Here is a 23,851-nt window from a genome sequence, read left to right on the forward strand (position 1 = left end):
GTTTTTCCTGAAGGTCATGATGCCCTGTTGCCTGGCGTGCTTTCCAGTCTGGGATGAACAATATTAGATAGACATTAGGTCTATGATGCCCACTAGTGGACAAAGCAGGAAAAACAGGCCTCAATGGAAACTGGTACAGAAAATCCATATGCAGAAATGTTATCCAACCAACTTGATAAAATTACAAGTGTGTGTTTATGTATGCACAGGACAGATGGAGACTGACAGAGCAATGATTTACATTTTTAATTTTCTTAAATATCTACGATAAAAAGGCCCCACCCCTTGCACATTCGTGATGATATAGAGCTGAAGCTGAGCCCTTAACTCCCCACCATGGTATAAAATCAAAAAGAAGATTATGACTGATTGATACAGATCAAGAAAAAAATTGAAATTCTTGAGTCTCGCAGAATTGGGGGTGGAAGGAGCACAGATGGTTCACTGGGCTGTCCTGAATCAGGGCTAGGGGATGACAGGGACGGATGGGGGACACAAATATTGGTTAAGGTATATAGTAATTGATATAGGGAATGTTGTTGGGCTGGAAGGGTTGAGTTAAGAGTGGGTAAATGGCTCTAGTAGATGTAGTCCAGGGTTGGGCAAGTGTGGTTAAAATGTTCCACGGTTTGGTAAGTGTGGTAAGACGGCTATAGGTAGGAGATGGATGCGTGTTCCAGGGTTGAGTTGCGTCAGGGGAGTTCCTTAGAGGTTGTGGTTGTTGAAGATGATTGTAGGGCGGTCTGGGATTCCTTCATTCTCCCTCCAATTAACATCCTCGTCAATGTCTAAATGAATCCTGGGAAGAGGTGCTGCAGGAGCAGGACGGCTCCCACCACCATGAGGCCACAGAAGAACAGCACCAACCAGATAGGGAAGGATCCTGGGATGGTGAAGATACAGGGAGAGAGTACAAAGGAGGGTGAAGGAAAAGACAATACTGCTCACAATGCTAAATCAATGCTACCAATTCAAACCACTTACTTCGGTTTCGTACAGTGTGCATCTGACAGCGGCTGTCCACAGCCACACTCAACATGGCTGCCTCGTTGTTCCCTTTGAGGCTCTGGCCTTTGGGAGTGTCAGGCAGGAAAGCCAGATCGGTCACCACAATGCCGTGGGACTCCTGCACATAGTACAACTTCTACAGAGACAATGAGACAAGATAAATAGGGAGTTACACAGGGATAAGCTAAGGCAGCTAATTATTTGTGTGTGCGTTTGTCTACCTGTAGTGAAAAGGCGGCATAGATTGCTACTGATCCCGTCACTGTCCCAAGGCCGAGAAAGGTTCCAGAGTCACTGTGGAACACAGGGAGAATAAAAAAGAGCCACTGACTCCTGGTTAACAGGGAAGAACAAATATCTACAACAATTACATTTATTCAGGGATAGGCAGTATACCGTATTTTACTATATACACCGGTATTGACCAGTTTGAGTTTTTACTTTACCTTCTGTAACGGTATTTCAGTGTTTGGTTTGTTAAAATGTGATACGCCACTCCGTTTCTTTAATAGTTTACTCCGCAACTTGAGTCTCTCTCCCCAAGCTCTGCCCCGTCACTCAAGGAGCGCAGTTGCTGTTAGACCACGAGATCATTTGCCGACAGTTCACTGCATGGTCAATGCAGCAGATGCAACAATATGTTGATAACAGCAATGCTGCTTTCCGCTTTGCTTCTTAATATAAGTGTTCTATAATTACACTATTAGTTTGTATCTTACTGTCTGCAAACAGCTAGTTTGTCTTTTCTTAGAAAGTTGTGGCTAAAATAATCGTGTTAGCCGCTAATGCGAATCGCTAGTTAGCTAATAAATGTACTGAGTTTGAGCAAATGTAGCTAGCTAATACAGCCTGACACCAGTGCTGGTGTAGGCCTAAATCTGCATGTTGTTTCTGCAACAGTATTTTCTAAAATCAGAGAGGAATAGGCAAAGCATGAATATATTAGCTAGCTACATGAAGTAAGAGAAACTTATAGGGTTCCACTCCCATGGGAAACACTGACCAACACTTTGGTTCCTACCCTGTCACAATAACGCCTCCAATTAGTATTGAAATTCCAAGTTCTATGAACGCCTGCTTGGCTTTTTCATTCATTGACATGTCAAACGGTGTATTCAAAGTGCCCACTATTACATTCTAACGCTCACCGGACAGTTTTAGGTACACCCAACTAGTACTGGGTTGGACCCCCTTTGCCTCCAGAATAGCCTGAAATCTTTCAGGCATTGATTTTACAAAAGGTGTTGGAAATGAGTGTTGATCAATTGATCAATTGGTGTCAAGGGATCTAATGTGTGCCAGGAATAAATTCCCCACATTAGTACACCACCACCCTGTACCATTGACACCAGGCAGGATGGGTCCATGGATTCTGCTTACATCAAATCCTGACTCTGCCATCAGCATGACGCAACATCATTCATCAGACCAGGCAATGTTTTCCCACTCCTCAATTGTCCAGTGTTGGTGATTGCGTGGCCACTGGAGCCACTTCTTCTTGTTTTTAGCTGATAGGAGTGGAACCCGGTGTGGTCGTCTGGTGCAATAGCGCATCCATGAGAACGATTGATGAGTTGTGCGTTCCGAGATGCCATTTTGCACACCACTGTTGTACTGCACTGTTACTTGTTCGTCAGAGTGCAAGATTCTTGCCATTTTCCTTCAACCTTTCTCATCAACGAGCTGTTTCACAGGACTGTTGCTGACTGGATGTTTTTGTTTGTCGCACCATTCTCGGTAAACCCGAGACAATGTTGTGCGTGAAAAGCCCATGAGGGCGGACGTTTGAGATACTGGATCCGGCATGCCTGGCACCGACGATCATACCACACTAAATGTCACTCGCTTTGCCCATTCTAACGTTCAATCGAACAGTAATAATGCCTCAATGCCGGTCTGCCTGCTTTATATAGCAAGCCACGTAACTCACTGTCTGTAGGAGCAATCCATTTTTGTGAATGGGGTGATGTACCTAAAACTCTCCAGTGAGTGTAGAGTAATCATTCTATTTACATGATTCCAACAGTTCCAACACCCAAGTGTTTTAATCTAAATCGCAATACTTAGTTAAAAATAAGGCCTTGATTTTTTGTGCATATTGTGCGCACCTAAGAGATCCAAATCAAATCAAACCTACGTGGCAGTATGGAAATTGTCAAATTAGATCAACTTCTGGTTGAAGTTTGATTGTACAGAAGAGAAAGCCCCTTTGAAAATCACTTTGAATGTATGTGTAGCCACCCTAGGATCCTGCACAACTCATAAAGCAAATGTAGAACTTTTACTATTCAAAAACATATCATAAATGTGAGAAATATTGTGATATGATATTTTGGCCATATCAGCCTTACATTTATGACACAGTAACGTCACAGAGAAATACTTGCAATGAGCAGTTACGCAACCTTATCAGAGATTAACAAATAAGGCTCTTTCTCAATTCTTCTTTGCTCAATTCCTCGCATCCTTTCTGATTTGCCTTCTCAAAATGCATTGGAAAAGAAGGTCTGAGGGGAGGGACCTTCTCCAATTCAGAAGGTGGGCAAGGAAAGATTAATTGAATCCTAGGTATCATCTCCATCCTCCCTCACCTGACAGCCAGGGTGGAGATGACCTCAGTGCCGCAGGGGTTCGTCAGCATGGGTAGGAAATTCTGGCCGTCCCATTTAGAGAGGTAGCATTGTGGAGGTTTTCTGTCTCGTTTGTGGGGGATCTGGATGGTGTAGAGCCTCAGGGTGTCTTTCTGGTCCTCGACTTTTCCAAACCTAAACGGGAGAGCGAAAAAACATATGTGGTATGCTAGTGTGGCCATTGGATCAGAGCAATATGTCGGTGATGTAACAGGGTATATGAAAATTAGTAGGAGAAAGGGGTATGTGCTTGCCTGCAAGACATATAGCGGTATGACTTCGCTGCTATCTGAGGCATCTTCTCATGCCAACAGAGGCTCATGGCCAGCTGGTTGCCACTCCATATACTGCAGGCAAAGTCCCGGCCCACCGTCACAAGGTGCTACACAGAAACACAAAATAACACACACACAGGTCAGAAAACACTAACCAGTTTAGCTTGCACATTATGTTTATAACCTCTTCATTACTGTGATTCCAACACAGACAGACATCGAGGTCATATACTTATTAGCTGTTTAGTACCTTGTTATTCGGACTGATGTCCAAGTCTTCAATTTCCCCCTCATGAGCTTTGAAGTCCAACTTCTCTTTTAAGGAGGGGTACTGATGAGAGAGCAGAGGCATTACAGTCAAGCTCAACACCTGCACAGTAACAAATTGGGGAGAAGTCGCAACATGGCGGCTATTTTGGCATAACTTAAACTCACCTCCCACACTCTGATGTGTCCGTCTGTCCCGCCAGTCAATAGGAGGCGGAGATCGGGACTGAACCTCACACACTTCTGGAGGGGGTCCTGGGGGTTGAGGTCCGACTGCACCTCCCCAAACGTGTCAACAGAGATCTGGGTGGTGTTATCATTCATCTCAGACACATTGCCCCTAGCAGCATCTCCCTCACTACCCTTACCCCCTTTCCCAGCTCGTCTCCTAGCTGCGCCCTGCTCACTGCCGCCCCCTGCTGGAAAATAAGGCGCATAGTGATGTGTTAATGTAAGGCAGTGTTGCCCAATCATTCTCCTGGGGACCCAAAGGGGTGCACATTTTAGTTTTTTCCCCCTACCACAAACATACGTGATTTAAATAATCAAAAAGGCTTGATGATGAGTTGATTAGATGAATCAGGTGTGTTAGTGCTAGGGCAATAATAATCATGTGCAGCCCTTTGGGTCACCAGGACCAGGATTGAAAAACACAGATGTAAGAGATTAAATGTAAGATAGGAATGATGTGACAGTAAATGTATCTGTAAAGATCATTTGAACTTTGTGTATGAAGAGGTTTATAAAAGTGAATGGCAGGTTTTTGGGGGTGTCCCTTCCTTACCGTCTTTGGCTGCAGCCTTGCCCCTGGGCTGGCGTTGTCTGAAGCGCATGAGGCTGCATCTGCCGTCCTGCCCTGCGGCGATCACATCCCCGCCTATTGCCAGATTCATGGTGGCACGCGTGTCTGTGTCATGAGAGTGCACCAGGGTGGCACAGTGCTGGTCTCCTACCAACTCCAAATCCAGGAAGTGCTGAAAAGACAGTCCCTTCACTTAGCAAATACTGTACAACATTACTCAGATTTAATTAGATCAAAATAAATGCTGAATCACAATGTCTACAATGTTTCTGCATTTTCACACTTACAGAATACATGCAATGTAAAAGGGTGTGAAGACAGAGAAGAGACTAGAAATTGAGAGATTGTGCCCATAGAGCAAAACCATTACATGATCACCTAAACATTCAGTAGTTTACCACTGCATTCTTTATGCCTGTCTTGGAACCGCCTCCCCCTCCTGCAGTGATCACCCATCCTGTTTTGGGGTCCACTTTGATTGTGTAGAGGGGGAAGGGGGCCCTATACAGGTCTGGCATCCTCCGTTTGCCCATGGCTCTTGAAGGAATCAATCCACTTCAGGGCAAATTCCTTGTCTGTAGAAACAGACACAGGAGTACTCAAAATACAAGACAAAAAACTATAATTACACAATAGTAGCTAGATCCTTGCTTTTAGCAATGCTTGTGTATTTATATGCACTAGTGTTGCTTTCAATTGTATTTGGTTGCACAAAACAGTCTGTGGAAAGCCAAAGTTAAATACAATTTTCGGACAATTTAGACCCTACCAGGATGCTGCAGGGTGGGCATAACTTGTGGAACGTTCCAACAGGAATCTGTTCCAAAAACGTCGTAAGTAACAAGCTTGCCAACAAACAATGCATACGAAGTTTTTGCAACAGATTCCTGTTGGAACGTTCCACAAATTATACCCACCCATGCTGCACACCCTTGGCTGAACACGGTTTGCAACATCCTAAATTGTCCGAAAATGGTGGTGGAAAATGGTGTATTAAGACAGTAAACATATTTTTCCTGTTTTAGAAGATCCTGACCCTACCATTACAGGTGTTTACACTGAGCTGGGTACACAGTCGTGGTTACATTAAGACCCTATGGAGCCGGCGTGAGATTTGGGTCAGAAAACGTATCTCAATGCAGGGATGGGATATGCCACTGTACTCCAAATTGTACCTTTATCCACACTGCACCATTGAGAAGATTGAAATACTGCTAGTTTCCTGGGAAACTGCCCTTTTTGGCTTCATGCTAGCTGATGATGAAAACTGGCAGTATTTCAATCTTCTCGGTGGAGCAGTGTGGATAAAGGTAACATTTGGAGTACAATGGCATATCCCATTCCTGCAATTAAGTAGGTTTTCTGACCGATATCTCGCGCCGACTCCAAGGTGTGGTAATGTAACCATGATTGTGTTACGACCTCGGGTGTAAACAAGAGTAACTGTAGGGATGGTATCTTCTACCTGTCAAGCCTAAGGCGCTTGCTACATCGTTTGCTAACTAACTAGAACAAGTTTTGTTATTTTAATGTTAGCTCGCTAAACATCCCATCGCGAAAGTCTTGTTAGCTAGCTAGCTACATAACTTGAAATCTTTGCAATCGTCACTGCACAATACATCTGTACAAGACAGTTTAACTAGCTAGCTAACTCGCCATCTAAGCTTTTAGCATGCCAGCCAATCATTAACGTTAGCTAATTGAGCATGAATGGTGCACTGGGTAGTGTATGCTAATGTGTTTGAGGTCTTGCAAACCAATGTGTAGCAAACTCTACCTGTGTAATCTGCTCCGATTTCTCTTCTGATGCCAATTATTTCAATTAGTTGGCTATTATTCCCATTATGAGCTGTCACTGGCTGCACATATCTAATGAAAATAACGCTAAAGTTGCTAGCTAGCTAGGTAGCCAGCTTGCTACTTCCCTACATACACGTCAGCAGCGTGCAATGTGAGCGTCCACGTCATTAAAGACGCCCCTGTACGTACACTGTCAAAAAAAACATTTGAACTATCCCTAGATAGACCACACCCTGTCGTTTCCATTGGGCGAAAAGTAATCATAGTGGGCAGAACAATCAAGGTGGGCAGAGCCAAGCACGAGCTAGCGAAATCCTATTGGTGCGTTCTAGCAGGTATTTGCATATTTCCTTTAGGTAATGTCTACTCTGTGAAGTGTGCAATAACTCAATTTGTTCTTGCGCTACTAAACAAAGCATTTTTATACATGTATATTTTACTTTGGCAAAGGGTAAAGTCTACAAAACTTGGTCCACTCTGTTCATAACAGATTCTAGTTTGGGGAACAGAAAACTGTATTAAGATCAAAATCCCAAATCCCAAATCCATTTTCTCCCACTGCCAGCCACTGGGCTTCCTCTCACTGCCAGCCACTGGGCTTCCTCTCATAACCATATTTGGTGGTGAGCGGAAATGCCAACCGGAGGCTTCAGATTTATATATCCGGTGAAACATATTACATTGTTCTGTGACACTGTATTGATTGAACTGTATTGTTTTTTTTTTCTAAACACAATAAACATTTTAATAGCATTGCAAAACAAGAGACAAATATTTGCAAACAAATGTTTTACATATATGTATTCTATTCTACATAGATCTAAAACCTTCTGTAGATCATGGACAGCAGAAAAGATTTGCACAGGCCTATATTGGCCAAACAATGTATTGATTATAACACTTTCCTCGTGCAAATAATCTGTTTCTTCTTTGTCCTCTGTGGCCAATGCCATGGAAAACAATATACACATCTGATGTTCTATTCTGATTCTGCCCAACAGGGTCATTCAAATATTGGATTAATCACATGAGAGGGATGATGAAAAAAATTGTCTCTCTAAAACAATAGTGATACTGAGAGCATGATTGTGATATTGTTATAGGACAATGTTCATTTATGAATCTAGAGAAAACCCTCACATGAGGAGAGACATGGTTAGACACAATAAACAGGATTAATTTGTCACTCCATTCCCTTGCCCATTTCTACTGGGAAGAGATCATTCTGAAAACCGGACTTGTATAATCCGCTTTAGCAAAGCAATCAATTGTTATGCCTCTGCATAAAATCATGACATTACATAATCATCTGTCAACTGTTAAAGGATGTACCCTAATCCATTGCCTCCCATAATCTGTGTCTAATTTTGCACACCATCGTCATCTGTCCTACCGCAGCCTTTGCTGGTGGTAAAGAGCACTGTTTAATAATTATTGTTGGCTGTTCTCTGGGGAAATCTGTCTCTCCACGGCAACATCAGTCTTGGAATCCAGCAATTAATGAATCACTTTTACAGAGTGTTACCTACAAGCCTCATCTATTTGAATGGGCTGCATCACTCTAGGCACATATCAGTAGCGGTAGGTTAATTCTCCATGATTAGCACAACTTCAAAAATATGTCCACATGTGTTCTCGTGGTCTCTAACCTCTGCTGCCTTGACAAAATCCAAATTGATACATCATGCTCTTAAAAAATGAGGCAAAAGTAAGATCACGGGTGTGTTTATGGGGAGGTGGCATGGTGACAAGGGAGAGGACCTTGTGATATGGGGTATCACACACCCCAAGCTATAGAGGGATGAATACAGGGGGAAGTATGATTGTTCAATTTGGGCCTGAGAGGCAGGGAGATGTTGTTGATGAGTTTGTTTCCAGTAAAAAAGGTCAATGGTCTGGGTATTGATCACACGTTCAATACAGGGTTTCAGTGGAATAATCAATACAGGTCTAATGGTAGTGTCAACGAAAGAAGCCGGTCTCGGGCAGGTTCGGCACAGCCAGTAGCGTTTCTGGGACACAAACAAATTACCAGACACAACAACCTGAACACATCTCATAGTCAAAAAAGAATAATGAACAACGACGCCATATGGTGCATGAACAGCCCTGGAGCACCTAGACTAGACTCAGTTCCTGCTCCACACACACTGTTTGGCATTTTACTGCATTGCATTGTTAGGCGCTAGTAACAATCATTTCGCCGCACCCGCTATATGATTTTCTAAACTATGTAAGTGACCTTTGATTTGAAATAGGGTGGGCGTGAGCAAAATAAACTGATGTTGTGTAATGGACTGCTGCTCTTGTTTGGATTGTTCAAGCCGATGCGGGAACAGCTGTCGATAAGTACGCTATCAATTGTTCCCTCCCAAAGACTGGTTCAAGTGACATGCATATTTCTTTTACGGTGTTTGTTGGATCCATTTTACCTTTATTTAACTATATAAGTAGATCATTTGATGTGATAATGGTCAGAGTCAATTAGTGCACTCAGACATTGTGGTGGTATGGCCAGGAGGCGGGAAAACATTATGCGAACTTTAATGGCAATTAATCAATAAAATGAAATCAAGTGCCATATAAGTTCATCCAGTCATAATACATAACCATATGCTATTTACATTTAGTTATCCTATTTGGAATAGTCTGTCCCTATTTCTGATTTAGGGGGGGGGGGGTTTAAAGACTGGGACGGGCTTATCAGGGGTAGAAAGTGAAGATCGAGGGCAAAAAAGCAGAGCTGTTCCGTATTTTCTGCAGAAGGCGAGTCCATTGTAGTCTATTACTCGTCGAGAGGGACATGTTCATGTTATTCTTATAACAAACACCCCAAATGCACTGTTTTGATTACAAGTGACATCTAATCCTTAAAAGAGCGAGCACCACCTATAGGAGATCGAAAGTGGCTTTTTCATGGCTCTGTAAACGGATGCAACAATATGCGGATGGTTTTTACAGCATCTGGTACAAAATCTCTGTTCACATGCGGCATTTTAAAAGGGATAGATAGACAGGAGATGCCAAACGTCGAGTCACTGGAGAATGAAAACCTACATTGAAAGATCACGTTCATCTTTGGCCATCACCACATGTTAAATGGATACAGAATGGGTAAATAATGACGCTTATTATTTTCAGTCATTCGATCATTTAAGTGGGTACGACAATAGCAGTCCTCTAGCACCTTTTCAAAATAGAAATGTAGCCACACGATTTAACCCTGAAATCACAGGCAACAAACGCATAAATATGTGTAATGAGGGCAAGAAATATGTAAATATTATGTCCTTATACTGTAGGCTGGAAAACCGGGTTGCTTAATAATACGGCAACAAAGACTGTGTTAAGTATTTTAAATGGATAGTCTTGATCGTGCCGTTTTGGACATCCATTTTACAAGTTCTATCCTTTTTCTCTTTTTCATAGAGCGCAACATGTAGCCGATTTCCTGTGTGCACTGTAAAATCAGAAGTCCCGCATAGTGCTCCGGGGTTATTATCAACTGAGGACAGAGGCGCAGTTTTCTCAAGCTAAATATTGGAAGGAAACGAAAGACATTGCTCTCGGTATCAGTCTGTCAACTGCAAAGAAGAAACGAATCTAGGCCTCTTTTGCACAACTTGCACAAGCTGTCCATATTTCCATTCATTTTCCTAAAAATCCCAGTTTTTCCCAACGTGGATTGCTAGTCAGGCGTTATCTCAGGTGAAGGGTGGCAATGTAAACAAAGTGTTGTATTCGAAAAGAAACAAAGCTATATTATCGCCCCCAATTTATTCTTAGTGAATTTTCCATGGGCTCACTTGAGGAAAATTAACATGGTCCAGGAGACCCTTTAAATCTCCTTTTGCCTTAGGCCTACATTTGGAGAACATTGGATTGGTGAATCAACTGACAGAGGCGTGTAACTAACAAATATGTGAGCAAAGCTTTTCCAAAGTGCAGATCCTGACAATCAAGACACTACGTGGGATTTAAAGGACATTCGTGACACCTCAGGGCAAAGGGTTCAGTTTACACACAGGAGAATAAAAGGGAACCCGATGAGAGAGCACGATGTAGGCCTACGTTTGAACCTTACAACAGTACCTTGAGGAATTTTACACCTGCAGAACTACAAACAGATTTCCACTTTTTTACGACGAGGTCACAGGAAGAATACCAAACGTAGTCATTATTCACGATGCCTCGCAACAGGGCCTTCTCTGAGCCGGAGTACTCAGCAGAGTATTCGGCGGACTGCTCTGTGACCCTACCATCGGACCCAGGCCATGCCGTGGGGCGCACGCACGAGGTAACGGTTCGCAGCCAAGGGTGCTGCCTCTGCCTCCCACGCTTCATGCGTCTCACCTTTGCACCCGAGTCTCTGGAGAACCTCTATCAGACCTATTTCCGGCGGCAGCGACACGAAACCCTGCTGGTTTTGGTTGTGTTTGCTGCCCTGTTTGACAGCTACATCATTGTCATGTGCGCTGTGGTCTACACAGGCGAAAAGCTGGCCTCTGTGGTGGTGGCATCAGTGGGCCTGGCATCAGACATCCTACTCTATGTGTTGTGCCGCTACGGCCTGCTACCCGACCGCATCTCGCGACGTGTGGTGCCCTATGCCCTGTGGGTGCTCATTGCGACCCAGATCTTCTGCTACCTGGGCCTGAACTATGCCCGCTTCCACCAGGCCAGTGACACAGTGGGCTGGCAGGCATTCTTTAGCTTCTCCTTCTTCCTGACACTGCCCTTGCGGCTCACGCCCATTGTGCTGATCACATCCGTGTCGTGCGGGGTCCACACCCTAGTGCTGGGGGTCACCATTGCTCAGCAGCAGCAGGAGGATATCCAGGGGGCTGCCCTCGGGAGACAGGTGAGAGTGGGAATGGGGCTGAGGACACACCTTGGGTGGGGGATGAATTGCAGCGGGAGTGAGAGTGGGTGAGTTGTGATGGGGATTGGAGTTGCAGGTAGAGTGGGAGACAGGTAAGAGTGGGTGCTGAGGACACATGCAGGAGGGGAAGGAAGTTGCAGGTGTAGAGGGAGACGGGTGAGAGTGGTTCAGGAAACACTTGGGGTGGGTGGACACATAAGAGTTGGATGAAGTTGCAGGTGGAGTTGGAGACAGGCAGGTGTGTGTGTGTGGGGGGGCACGGTAGATAGTAGGGTGGCAGGTAGAGAGAGGTGAACAGATCTTGTGAAGTAGCTCATAAAATAACTAGGAACAGTGCAACATGCCGTACTTGCAACTCAATGAATGATGAGCAATTACTAGGGTATGTACAGCAGATTTAATAAGAGGCTAGATATTGTTAAAAGGACAGTGCAGGTAAGTCATGCTAGCTTTCCTGATCACATCAAATGGTGTGTTGAAATAATTTCATCATGCAGAAGATAAGCCTCCAGTCTATGTACTATTTATGTCACATTATGCCCTGTAATTGTCTACAATGAATAGGCATTACTGATGAGTCTTCAAACAGGCTGACTGTATCAAATGTTTCGGTGACAGAGCAGAGGCTGAGGTTTCAGTGTCTCCTACCAACTAAAAGAGTCTGAGGTAGAATTATCAATGGCAACAAAAAAGCCTCTGTGGTTTTGTCATTTGTCTATATTTGTTATTTTAGAGGTTATTCTCTTGTTTGACATCAAGACTGTTCTCAAATGGTCCACAGTTTTTGGTTCTCAGTATGCTCATGTCTTTATCATAATGTCACATTAATCCAATGAGAGGCAGGCAGCCCAATAAAAGGCCAACCACCCTATCAGAGCTTCAATCTGAGCGAATCAAAACGTTATTCAATGACAAAACAGTGCAGTATCCAAACTTTGTTTGAAATTTAACTCATCAGTAGCCACCTCACTGCAACCTATTAGAGTTTGGTAATGGTTTTGAGTGCTGGTTTCTTTTTGCCTGTCTGCCACATTCAAGATACCACTAGCCTAGATCGTGATAAGTCTACACAAGGGTCGTCCCCACGGCGTTCAGAGTGTGTGTATGTGCGTCCGTATGTCAAATCAAATTTGTATTTGTCACATGCTTCGTAAACGACAGGTGTAGACTAACAGTGAAAGGCTTACTGTGCGTGCCTGTTTGTGTGTTTGTTATAGTGCAGGTGGTGTGTGCATGCTCGTGTGTAAATGTGTGTGTCTAATGACTCTGGCGTTCTCCAGCTGCTGGCCAACATAGTGATCTATGTGTGTGCCATCACTGTGGGCGTCATGTCCTACTACATGGCAGACCGGAAACACCGCAAGGCCTTCCTGGAAGCACGGCAGTCCCTGGAGGTCAAACTCAATCTGGAGGAACAGAGCCAGCAACAGGTGAGACTGACAGACTGAGACAGGGAGGAAGTGTGGGTAAAAACATATGGTGGGAGGACAGAGGGGCATATACAATATAGGGCAGGAGACAACATGTGCAGAGAGAGAAAAGTGACAGAGGTTGGTAGGTTTGAGTGGTAGGTTAGAGAGTGGGGGGCAATAAGGAGTGTGTGGCAGTGCCAGAGTAGTGCCCTGGTTTGAATGTATGTGATTCTGATTCAGACCTGTTTTATTTATGTTGAAGCCAAAGGGAATTTAAACAATATTCTTAGTATCTACAGCTCCATTTGATCTACTGTTACAGTACACTTACACTAAGCTAATTACATATGTGTGTGTGTATGTGTGTGTGTGTGTGTGTGTGTGTGTGTGTGTGTGTGTGTGTGTGTGTGTGTGTGTGCGCACACAAGGGTCTGTGTGTGCTTGTGCATATTTTGTCTGTTTGAGTTAGCACTGTGTCAGCAGTCATTTCCCCTCCCTCCCCATCTCACAGCTGTGGCCATTGGGCATTCTTGATTGCTACTATTTATGGAACAGACGGTCACTGCTATAGAGAGCTCAGAAAGAGGGAGAGCGCTGAGAGGAAAGGGGTGATTATGGAAGGGAGGGAGGGAGGGAGAGAGAGACTCTCCCAGAATACTAATGGAGAAGCATGGGCTGCCGGGATACAAGGGCCGCCAGCCAATCAAGGAGCATCCGGTCGCTGCAGGTTACTATGGCGACCGGCCTCCTGAGACGATGTCCGCAGTAATCACTCTGCTGACTCGCTTGCCCATTTTTTTTGTCTCTCCGTCAGGTTTTGATAAGAACGTAGAAAAACCCTGCCACGTTATTTGTTTTCCTCCCTCCACGTGTGTGTGAACTCAAGGCTTTTGTTTGCCTGATGCGTTTGTGTTTTCCAATGTTTATGTTTCTGGTCTTGGGTCATCAAGGGTGGAATCTGTTCAGATGGACTTACGTGGCGATGAGTGATAGTTTTAGGCCAATCAGATTTGTGTATAGGGACAGTGCTTTTAACAGGGAGAAATGTTATAGGCCTATATGTCTATGTACTGTGTAATATGTGATTATATATCATGTTTGACCGTTGGATGTTTATTATTTTATCAGGGAGTCATACTGAGACCAAGGTCTCTTTTACAGATAAGCCCTGAATTACAGAAATGACAGAAAATACGCACATCAAAATGCAAGCAGAAAGAAAAACACGGTTATAAAGCCTTTGTCAGGTTACAAAATAGAAAATAAGGTTCTCAATCAGCTTACTAAATTTCCCTAGAGGCACCCAGATATCAAATTTAAGAACATTTTGAAGATTATTCCATAAATAAGGTGCAATGAAACTAAAAGCTGATTTACCTAACTCAGTAGCAGCCAAAGAAATTTCCAGAGTTAGCCATCCCTGAGACAGAGTGTGGTAACTCAGCCATCCCTGAGACAGAGTGTGGTAACTCAGCCATCCCTGAGACAGAGTGTGGTAACTCGTATGTCTAAAGTTTAGGAAATAAGTTAGGTACAGTGGGACTTTTTGTAAAAGGGCTTTCTAAATAAAAACATAGCAATGTATCAACCTACGTGACATCAGAGGGCAAACCACCTGTCTGTCGGACCCCAGTAAGACTAGTTGTCGCTAATGGGGATCCTAATAAATCAAAAGAATGCAGTGACGAGTACAAACATTTTAGCCCGTAGTAAAGCACAGTGCACTATGTTAAATTGCATCTAACAGCTTAAATGAAGTGACAGCTGACTTCATATAGATGATGTCGCCATAGTCTAGGACCGATAGGACTGTCGACTGAACAATCTGCTTTCTACTATTTAGCGAGAGGCAGGACCTATTTCTATAGAAGACCATTTTTATTCTCAGGTTCTTAACTCATCAATATGCTTTTTAAAAGACAGCTTCAAATCTAACCAGATATTTGTAAGCAGGGACACAATCAATATGGACACTATCCAAATGACATGCTTCAATCATCAGAGTTATTTTTATGTGCTCTAGAGAACAACCTACACGTAGTTTTACCTGCATGCAATACTAATTCCAGGTCAATAAAGTTTTTCTGTAATACAATGAAGACAGACTGTAGTTCAGATAGAGCCTGGTCAACGTTGGGGGTAATAGCATACACAACACTATCATCGGCATACAAGTGCATAAAAAAAAAAAAAACTTGTCGATATTGTTAATGTTAAAAAGCACAGGACCAGAATCGACCCCTGTAGGACACCTTTCGTAATATCCAGGAAACCTTATTTAACACCATCAGTAGATATACACATTGAGTTTTATCTGTCAATACATTTTTAAACCAGTTACATGCAATCTGGTCTAGGTCAATTGAGGAAAGGCTCTGAATTAGCCATGAGTGATCAAAAGTATCGAAAGCCTTTGACAGGCCAATGAAGAGGGCAGCACAATGTTGCCTTTTATCCATACAGTTAACTACATCATTTATAACTAGGGATCCAGCAGAGATACTGCTATGACCTGGTCTAAAACCCGACTGATGTACATTTAGAATACATTTTAAAAATAAGAAAGATCTTATCTGAGAATTAATCAAATATTCTAATATTTTAGCAAGGCAAGAAAGTTTAGAAATAGGGTGATTGAATTATTTAGATCACAAGGGTGTAACTCACCCCAACTCACACCCTGACCATACTAAATAAATACAAAACAAGGGAAAATAAGGTCAGGAACCTGACAAAGGGTCTGCATGTTTGTGAAGGGGGAGTACATGGGCCGCCTTCCAAACCTTGGGGATAGTACCAGATATAATCGTCAGGTAAAAAATATGGGTTATTGATTCAGTAATCAGGGGGGCAGAGAGCTGCAGCAAGAATGGATCAAGAATATCAGCCCCAGTGGATTTTTTCAGTCTTAAGCAAGGCATTTAGCACATCACATATAGTAAATTGTTGAAATGAAAACAAAGATTCACTAGAAGTTGATGGGTTAACCATCGAGGCTGGCAGAGGAAGAGCAGTTGATTGACTTACCAGGGTCAATTAAACCACAATTTCTCGCAAACAAAAAGCCTGCCTGGATAAAATTATGATTAAAAGCATCGCTTATCCCATTCTTCTCAGTTATGATGCCATAGTCAGACAGAACTTGCTTAGGCAGGGAAGAAGAGGAATTTGTACGCTTCAGTGCATTTACTGTTTTCCAAAATTTTGATGGATCACCAGCAGTCGGATATAGAGTTTAAAAGGTCATTTGGTTTTGCTTTCTTAATCGAGATAGTACATCTGTTTCGCAATTGTCTGAAACATTTCCAGGCCTTTTTCCTTGCTTTGGCCCAGGCCAGATTTCGCATCTGAATGAGCTCAGATAGCTCTGAAGATCTAACCCTTGGTTTTCTATCTTTGACTCTGAATTGTTTAAAAGGGGCTTGTTTATATGCCAGAGGAATTACATATGGAGGATACATTTTCTAGAGCCAACTCTGGGTCAGGAATACAGGAGACAGTGGCTAAATCAGAGTAGAACCATGTAAAGGATTAGTATTTTGTGGTTTCGTATCTCTAATACATACCATGGGATGTGATTATAACATGTACAATGCATTCGGAAAGTATTCAAACTCCTTGACTTTTTCCTAATTTTGTTACGCTACAGCTTTATTCTAAAATTGATTCAACAATTGAATCAATTTTAGAATAAGGCTGTAACGTAACAGAATTCCCACTAATCTACACACAATACCCCATAATGACAAACCAAAAACAGGTTTTTCTTTTTTTTTGCAAATTTTGTAAAAATGTAAATGTAAATATCATATTTACATAAGTATTCAGACCCATAAGTATTTGTTGAAGCACCTTTGGCAGCGATTACAGCCTCGAGTCTTCTCAGGTATGAAGCTACAAGCTTGGCACACCTGTATTTAGGGAGTTTCTCCCCTTCTTCTCTGCAGATCCTCTCAAACTCGGTCAAGTTGGATGGGGAGCGTTGCTGCACGGCTATTTTCAGGTCTCTCCTAGGGCTATTGCGGTGACTGTATTACCGCCACACTGGCGGTCATGAAGGCAGTCAAATTCCACATGACCATTTAGTCACAGTAATTAGGCTTCTCCAAACTCAGATGCTGCTGCTGGTCATTAGTAGCCTACCAAACTTGCTAACTGCCTGGTACTCAGCACTCTATTACTCGCACAGAATAGAATAGGTCGACTTTTGTACTATGGGGGATAGTAGATTGACATAGGCTAGTGCTTTTGCTGTTCGTTATGCCTACTTATCTTGTTTGCTGATGTGCACAGTTGTGTCCCCAATGTGTCTGTCTTCACTTGTAGCCTGTGAGAAAGACCCGATCACGTGATAGAGCATGCAGCACTCCATCACAACGGCCACTGGGCGCAAAAGGCATTAATTTTTTTAGGGTGCATTACGGCCACACAAAGGGGATGCTGCTGTGAAATTCTAGGCATTATCAAGTGCTTATCAAATTGTGAATGGGTGACTGATGTACTGTGTACAGCCTGCACAATAAACAAAGCAGAGCTCATGCCTTTCAAGCAACCTTCATTAGAGTCGCATCATGCAGCTTTACAATGTAAACTCTGCAAAATAAGAAACGTCCTCTCACTGTCAACTGTGTTTACTTTCAGCAAACTTAACATGTGTAAATATTTGTATGAACATAACAAGACTCAACAACTGAGACATAAACTGAACAAGTTCCACAGACATGTGACTAACATAAATAGAATGTGTCCCTGAAAAAAAGGGGGGAGGGGGTCAAAATCAAAGTAACAGTCAATATCTGGTGTGGCCACTAGCTACATTAAGTCCTGCAGTGCATCTCCTCCTCATGGACTGCACCAGATTAGCCAGTTTTTGCTGTGAGATGTTACCCCACTCTTCCACCAAGGCACCTGCAAGTTCCCGGACATTTCTGGGGGGAATGGCCCTAGCCCTCACCCTCCGATCCAACAGGTCCCAGACGTGCTCAATGGGATTGAGATCCGGGCTCTTCTCTGGCCATCGCAGAACACTGACATTCCTGTCTTGCAGGAAATTACGCACAGAACGAGCAGTATGGCTGGTGGCATTGTCATGCTGGAGGGTCATGTCAGGATGAGCCTGCTAGAAGGGTACCACATGAGGGAGGAGGATGTCTTCCCTGTAACGCACAGCATTGAGATTGCCTGCAATGACAACAAGCTCAATCCGATGATGCTGTGACACACCGCCCCAGACCATGATGAACCCTCCACCTTCAAATCGATCCCGCTCCAGAGTACAGGCCTTGGTGTAACGCACATTCCTTCGACGATAAACGCGAGTCCGACCATCACCCCTGGTGAGACAAAACAGCGACTCGTCAGTGAAGAGCACTTTTTGCCAGTCCAGCGACGGTGGGTTTGTGCCCATAGGTGACATTGTTGCCGGTGATGTCTGGTGAGGACCTGCCTTACAACAGGCCTACAAGCCCTCAGTCCAGCCTCTCTCAGCTTATTGCTGACAGTCTGAGCACTGATAGAGGGATTGTGCGTTCCTGGTGTAACTCGGGCAGTTGTTGTTGCCATCCTGTACCTGTCCCGCAGGTGTGATGTTCGGATGTACCGATCCTGTGCAGGTGTTGTTACACGTGATCTGCCACTGTGAAGACGATCAACTGTTCGTCCTGCTTCCCTGTAGCGCTGACTTAGGCGTCTCACAGTACGCACATTGCAATTCATTGCCCTGCCCACATCTGCAGTCCTCATGCCTCCTTGCAGCATGCCTAAGGCATGTTCACGCAGATGAGCAGGGACCCTGGGCATCTTTCTTTTGGTGTTTTTCAGAGTCAGTAGAAAGGCCTTAAGTTTTCATAACTGTGACCTTAATTGCCAACCCTCTGTAAGCTGTTAGTGTCTTAACGACCGTTCCACAGGTGCATGTTCATTAATTGTTTATGGTTCATTGAACAAGCATGGGAAACAGTTTTTAAACCCTTTACAATGAAGATCTGTGAAGTTAATTCGTAAAAAATACAAATATATTTGAAAGACAGGATCCTGCAAAAGGATATATGTTTTTAACAATCAAAACATATAGCCCAACGTTTGTAGAACAACTAAAGTGACAATATTAACTCTAAATTAAGCATATAGGAATACCTATTTCTTTGTTAACCGCTCATCACAGAAGAGCCGCGTCCGCACTCTCTCAAATCGTTTGGAGAAAATATCCTTTCTATTTTATTCAGCTTTGTTCAATTGTTTTCTTCATACTATAAAATAATGCCATGGAATTCAAAGCAAATCTTGTCTGCTGAATGAACTAGTGTAGCCCACATCATTTGGCATAGCCAGATCAGGACCTAACATAAGGAAAACTCAGAGTATGCTATTCTGTTCTTTTGAAATTTACTACATTTTCTAAAATAGATCATGGATTTATTGTGATGGGTGTAGGCTATATTACATGGATTTATTAAACTTTTTAAAATGTAGATGTTCCGAAGGTCAGCATCAGTGGCTTGTATGTGTGGAAGCCAGGAGATGCTAAATGTGTTTATGTTAATTAGCGGTCAATTACCGTGAGACTGACAGTTATTTGCTTGAAAATCAGCTGCTGACAAAATTTTGTGACCACCACAGCCCTAGTCTCTCCAGAGATGTTCGATTGGGTTCAAGTCCAGACTCTGGCAGGGCCACTCAAGGACATTCAGAGACTTGTCCCGAAGCCACTCCTGCGTTGTCTTGGTTGTGTGCTTAAGGTTGTTGTTCTGTTGGAAGTGAACCTTAGCCCCAGTCTGAGGTCCTGAGCGCTCTGGAGCATGTTTTCATCAAGGATCTCTCTGTACTTTGCTCCATTCATCTTTCCCTTGATCCTGACTAGTCTCCCAGTCCCTTCCGCTTTTAAACATCCCCACAGCATGATGCTGTCACCACCCTGCTTCACCGTAAGGAGAGTGCCAGGTTTCCTCCAGATGCGACGATTGGCATTCAGGGAAAAGAGTTCAATCTTGGTTTCATCAGACCAGATAATCTTGTTTCTCATGGTCTGAGAGTCCTTTAGGTGCCTTTTGTCAAACTCCAAGTGGGCTGTCTGTCACGGCCGTCAAAAGAAGTGGACCAAAGTGCAGCGTGGTGAGCGTACATTTTATTTTATTTTAAAATGTCGCCAACAAAACAAGAAACAAAACAAACAACCGTGAAGCTTACAAGGGCTATAGTGCCCCTAACAAAGACAACTACCCACAACGAAAGGAGGGAAAAAGGGCTACTTAAGTATGGTTCCCAATCAGAGACAACGATAGACAGCTGTCCCTGATTGAGAACCATACCCGGCCAAAACATAGAAACACAAAATCATAGAAAACAAAACATAGAATGCCCACCCCAAATCACACCCTGACCAAACCAAATAGAGACATAAAAAGGCTCTCTAAGGTCAGGGTGTGACAGTATCCCCCCCCCCCCCCCAAAGGTGCGGACTCCGGCCGCAAAACCTGAACCTATAGGGGAGGGTCTGGGTGGGCATCTATCTGCGGTGGCGGCTCAGGTGCGGGACGCAGACCCCGCTCCACCACTGGCTCACCCCACTTTGGTGGCACCTCTGGTGCAGGGACCCTCGTCGCCGACCCAAGACTGAGGACTCTCGTTGCGGGCCCCGGACTGGGCACCCTCGTTGCGGGCTCCGGACTGGGGACCGTCGCTGGAGGCTCCGGACTGGGTACCGTCGCTGGAGGCTCCGGACTGGAGACCGTCGCTGGAGGCTCCGGACTGAGGACCATCGCTGGAGGCTCCGGACTGGAGGCCGTCGTTGGAGGCTTCGTGCCATGGATCATCACTGGAGCCTTCTTGCCATTGATCATCACTGGAGGCTTCGCTGGAGGCTCCAGACTGGTGGTCGTCGCTGGAGGCTCTGGACTGGAGGCCGTCGCTGGAGGCTCCGGACTGAGGACCGTCGCTGGAGGCTCCGGACTGGAGGCTGTTGTTGGAGGCTTTGTGCCATGGATCATCACTGGAGGCTTCTTGCCATGGATCATCACTGGAGGCTTCGTGCCATGGATCATCACTGGAGGCTTCTTGCCATGGATCCTCACTGGAGGCTTCGTGCCATGGATCATCACTGGAGGCTTCTTGCCATGGATCATCACTGGAGGCTTCGTGCCATGGATCATCACTGGAGGCTTCTTGCCATGGATCATCACTGGAGGCTTCTTGCCATGGATCATCACTGGAGGCTTCGTGCCATGGATCATCACTGGCGGCTTCTTGCCATGGATCATCACTGAGGCTTTGTGCCATGGATCATCACTGGAGGCTTTGTGCCATGGATCATCACTGGAGGCTTCTTGCCATGGATCATCACTGGAGGCTTCGTGCCATGGATCATCACTGGAGGCTTCGTGCCATGGATCATCACTGGAGGCTTCGTGCCATGGATCATCACTGGAGTGAGGAGACGTATGGGCAGTCTGGTACGTGGAGCTGCCACAGGGCCCACCAGGCTGGGGAGACATACAGGAGGCCTGGTTCTGGCAGCAGGCACAGGACTCACCAGGCTGGGGAGACATACTGGAGGCTTGGTTCTTGGCGCTGGCACCGGATACACTGGGCCGTGGAGGCACACTGGAGGTCTCGAGCGCAGAGCTGGCACTACCCGTTCTGGCTGGATGCCCACTTTCACCCGGCAAATGCAGGACGCTGGCACAGAGCACACCGGCCTGTGAATGCTCACTCGAGACACCGTGCGCATCACCCCATAACACGGTGCCTGACCAGTCACATGCTCCCCACGGTAAGCACGGGGAGTTGGCTCAGGTCTAAACTCCGACTCCGCCAACCAATCAACCAATTTTTTGGGGAGCTGCCTCTCGGGCTTCCGTGACCGGGTCTTGTCCCCTGCCATTCTCTCCTCACCGGTCCAGCTCGTCCTCCAGGTTGGCGCACGCTGCTTGGTCCCTTGGTGGTGGGTAGTCTGTCACGGCCGTCAAAAGCAGTGGACCAAAGTGCAGTGTGGTGAGCGTACATTTTATTTTATTTTAAAATGTCGCCAACAAAACAAGAAACAAAATAAACAACCGTGAAGCTTACAAGGGCTATAATGCCCCTAACAAAGACAACTACCCACAACAAAAGGAGGTGAAAAGGGCTACTTAAGTATGGTTCCCAATCAGAGACAACGATAGACAGCTGTCCCTGATTGAGAACCATACCCGTCCAAAACATAGAAACACAAAATCATAGAAAACAGAACATAGAATGCCCACCCCAAATCACACCCTGACCAAACCAAATAGAGACATAAAAAGGCTCTCTAAGGTCAGGGCGTGACACTGTCATGTGCCTTTTTACTGAGGAGTGGCTTCCGTCTGGCCACCCTACCATAAAGGCCTGATTGGTGGAGTGCTGCAGAGATGGTTGTCCTTCTGGAAGGTTTTCCCATCTCCACAGAGGAACTTTAGAGCTCTGTCAGAGTGACAATCTGGTTCTTGGTTACCTCCCTGACCAAGGCCCTTCTCCCCTGATTGTTCAGTTTGTATGAGGGGCCAGCTCAAGGAAGTCTTGGTGGTTCCAAACTTCTTCCATTTAAGAATGATGGAGGCCACTGTGTTCTTGGGGACCTTCAATGCTGCAGAAATGTTTTGGTACCCTTCCCCAGATCTGTGCTTCGAGACAATCCTGTCTCGGAGCTCTACGGACAATTCCTTTGACCTCATGGCTTGGTTTTTGCTCTGACATGCACTGTCAGCTGTGGGACCTTATATAGACAGGTTTGTGCCTTTCCAAATCATGTCCAATCAATTGAATTTACCACAGGTGCACTCCAATCAAGTTGTAGAAACATCTTAAGGATGATCATTGGTAACAGGATGCACCTGATCTCAATTTCGAGTCTCATAGCAGAGGGTCTCAGTACTTATGTAAATAAGGTATTTCTGTTTTTTATTTTTAATACATTTGCAAAAATGTAAAAAAAAAAAAAAAAAAAACGTTTTAGCTCTGTAAATTGATGAGGGGAGACAGTTATTTTGTATCTATTTTAGAATAAGGCTGTCATTTAACAAAATGTTGAAAAAGTCAGGGGGTCTGAATACTTTCCAAATGCACTGTATGTACTGTTTGAGCACATCTATTGGTTGAAGGGTGATAGAAGTAGATATAAATGGAAGTGGAGACTTTGGGATGGCAATGGACAGTTTCCTTTGGACAGTTTCCAACGGACGGTTTCCTTTATTATAGAAAGTGGTTTGATCAGGTCACTGAATCATTATTGATTCTGATTGAGTCATTGATTGATTCTGCTGCCAATCACACCAAATGAAGTGCCTTTATTGTAAGCTGTGCATGCGTCTATTGAGGCTCTTTAGAGTCTCCTCATATCGACTGAAACCTCACCAGTCTCCCTGTGTCATCCACAGGAGCGTCTCTTGCTGTCCATCCTGCCCAAGCATATAGCAGACGAGATGTTACAGGACATGAAGAAGAAAGAAGCCAGTCAGACTGGACAGAAGGAGATGCAGCAGTTCAACACCATGTACATGTATCGCCACGAAAACGTCAGGTAAGACTACAGACCTATGGCTAGGAGAACACAACTTATAGAGGATACTATGTCGTATAACACAGAGGCAGGATGTCCAATAGGATGATGTGATGACTGCATGTAATCCCCTTTCTCCTGCAGTATTTTGTTTGCAGACATTGTGGGATTCACTCAGCTGTCATCATCATGCAGTGCCCATGAGCTGGTCAAGCTCCTCAATGAACTGTTTGCCCGCTTTGACAAGCTGGCTGCCGTGAGT

The 23,851-nt window shown here is 44.5% G+C and overlaps 2 protein-coding genes across 4 annotated transcripts in view; one reads left to right on the forward strand and one right to left on the reverse strand.

Annotated features, from left to right (window-relative positions):
* Positions 1-231: 231 nt before the first annotated feature.
* On the reverse strand, positions 232-6,940 carry LOC120048256 (prolactin regulatory element-binding protein-like). 3 transcript variants are annotated; one of them, XM_038994092.1, is made up of 10 exons: positions 6,760-6,940; positions 5,381-5,557; positions 4,965-5,154; positions 4,349-4,596; positions 4,164-4,244; positions 3,893-4,020; positions 3,600-3,773; positions 1,230-1,302; positions 985-1,144; positions 232-883 (listed from the first exon to the last, which is right to left on the reverse strand). In XM_038994092.1, exons 2-10 carry the CDS (start codon positions 5,513-5,515, stop codon positions 789-791), a joined length of 1,284 nt encoding a protein of 427 aa, XP_038850020.1. In that variant the 5' UTR covers positions 5,516-5,557; positions 6,760-6,940; the 3' UTR covers positions 232-788. The 3 variants fall into 3 exon arrangements, with proteins under 3 accessions (XP_038850020.1, XP_038850019.1, XP_038850021.1); XM_038994091.1 differs by having other exon boundaries at positions 4,349-4,599; XM_038994093.1 differs by lacking the exon at positions 6,760-6,940 and having other exon boundaries at positions 4,349-4,599; positions 5,361-5,460.
* Positions 6,941-9,547: 2,607 nt separating this feature from the next.
* The window catches only part of LOC120048257 (adenylate cyclase type 3-like), a 34,208-nt gene continuing 19,904 nt past the window's right edge, over positions 9,548-23,851 (forward strand). The window contains exons 1-5 of the mRNA XM_038994094.1: positions 9,548-9,896; positions 10,212-11,643; positions 12,945-13,094; positions 23,468-23,610; positions 23,734-23,845. Coding sequence (XP_038850022.1) covers positions 10,969-11,643; positions 12,945-13,094; positions 23,468-23,610; positions 23,734-23,845 — 1,080 coding nt within the window. The 5' untranslated portion in view covers positions 9,548-9,896; positions 10,212-10,968. The remainder of the gene's footprint in view (positions 9,897-10,211; positions 11,644-12,944; positions 13,095-23,467; positions 23,611-23,733; positions 23,846-23,851) is intronic.

Source organism: Salvelinus namaycush, chromosome 5, assembly GCF_016432855.1.
Source record: "Salvelinus namaycush isolate Seneca chromosome 5, SaNama_1.0, whole genome shotgun sequence".
In the NCBI taxonomy this organism is placed as follows: Eukaryota; Metazoa; Chordata; class Actinopteri; order Salmoniformes; family Salmonidae; genus Salvelinus; species Salvelinus namaycush.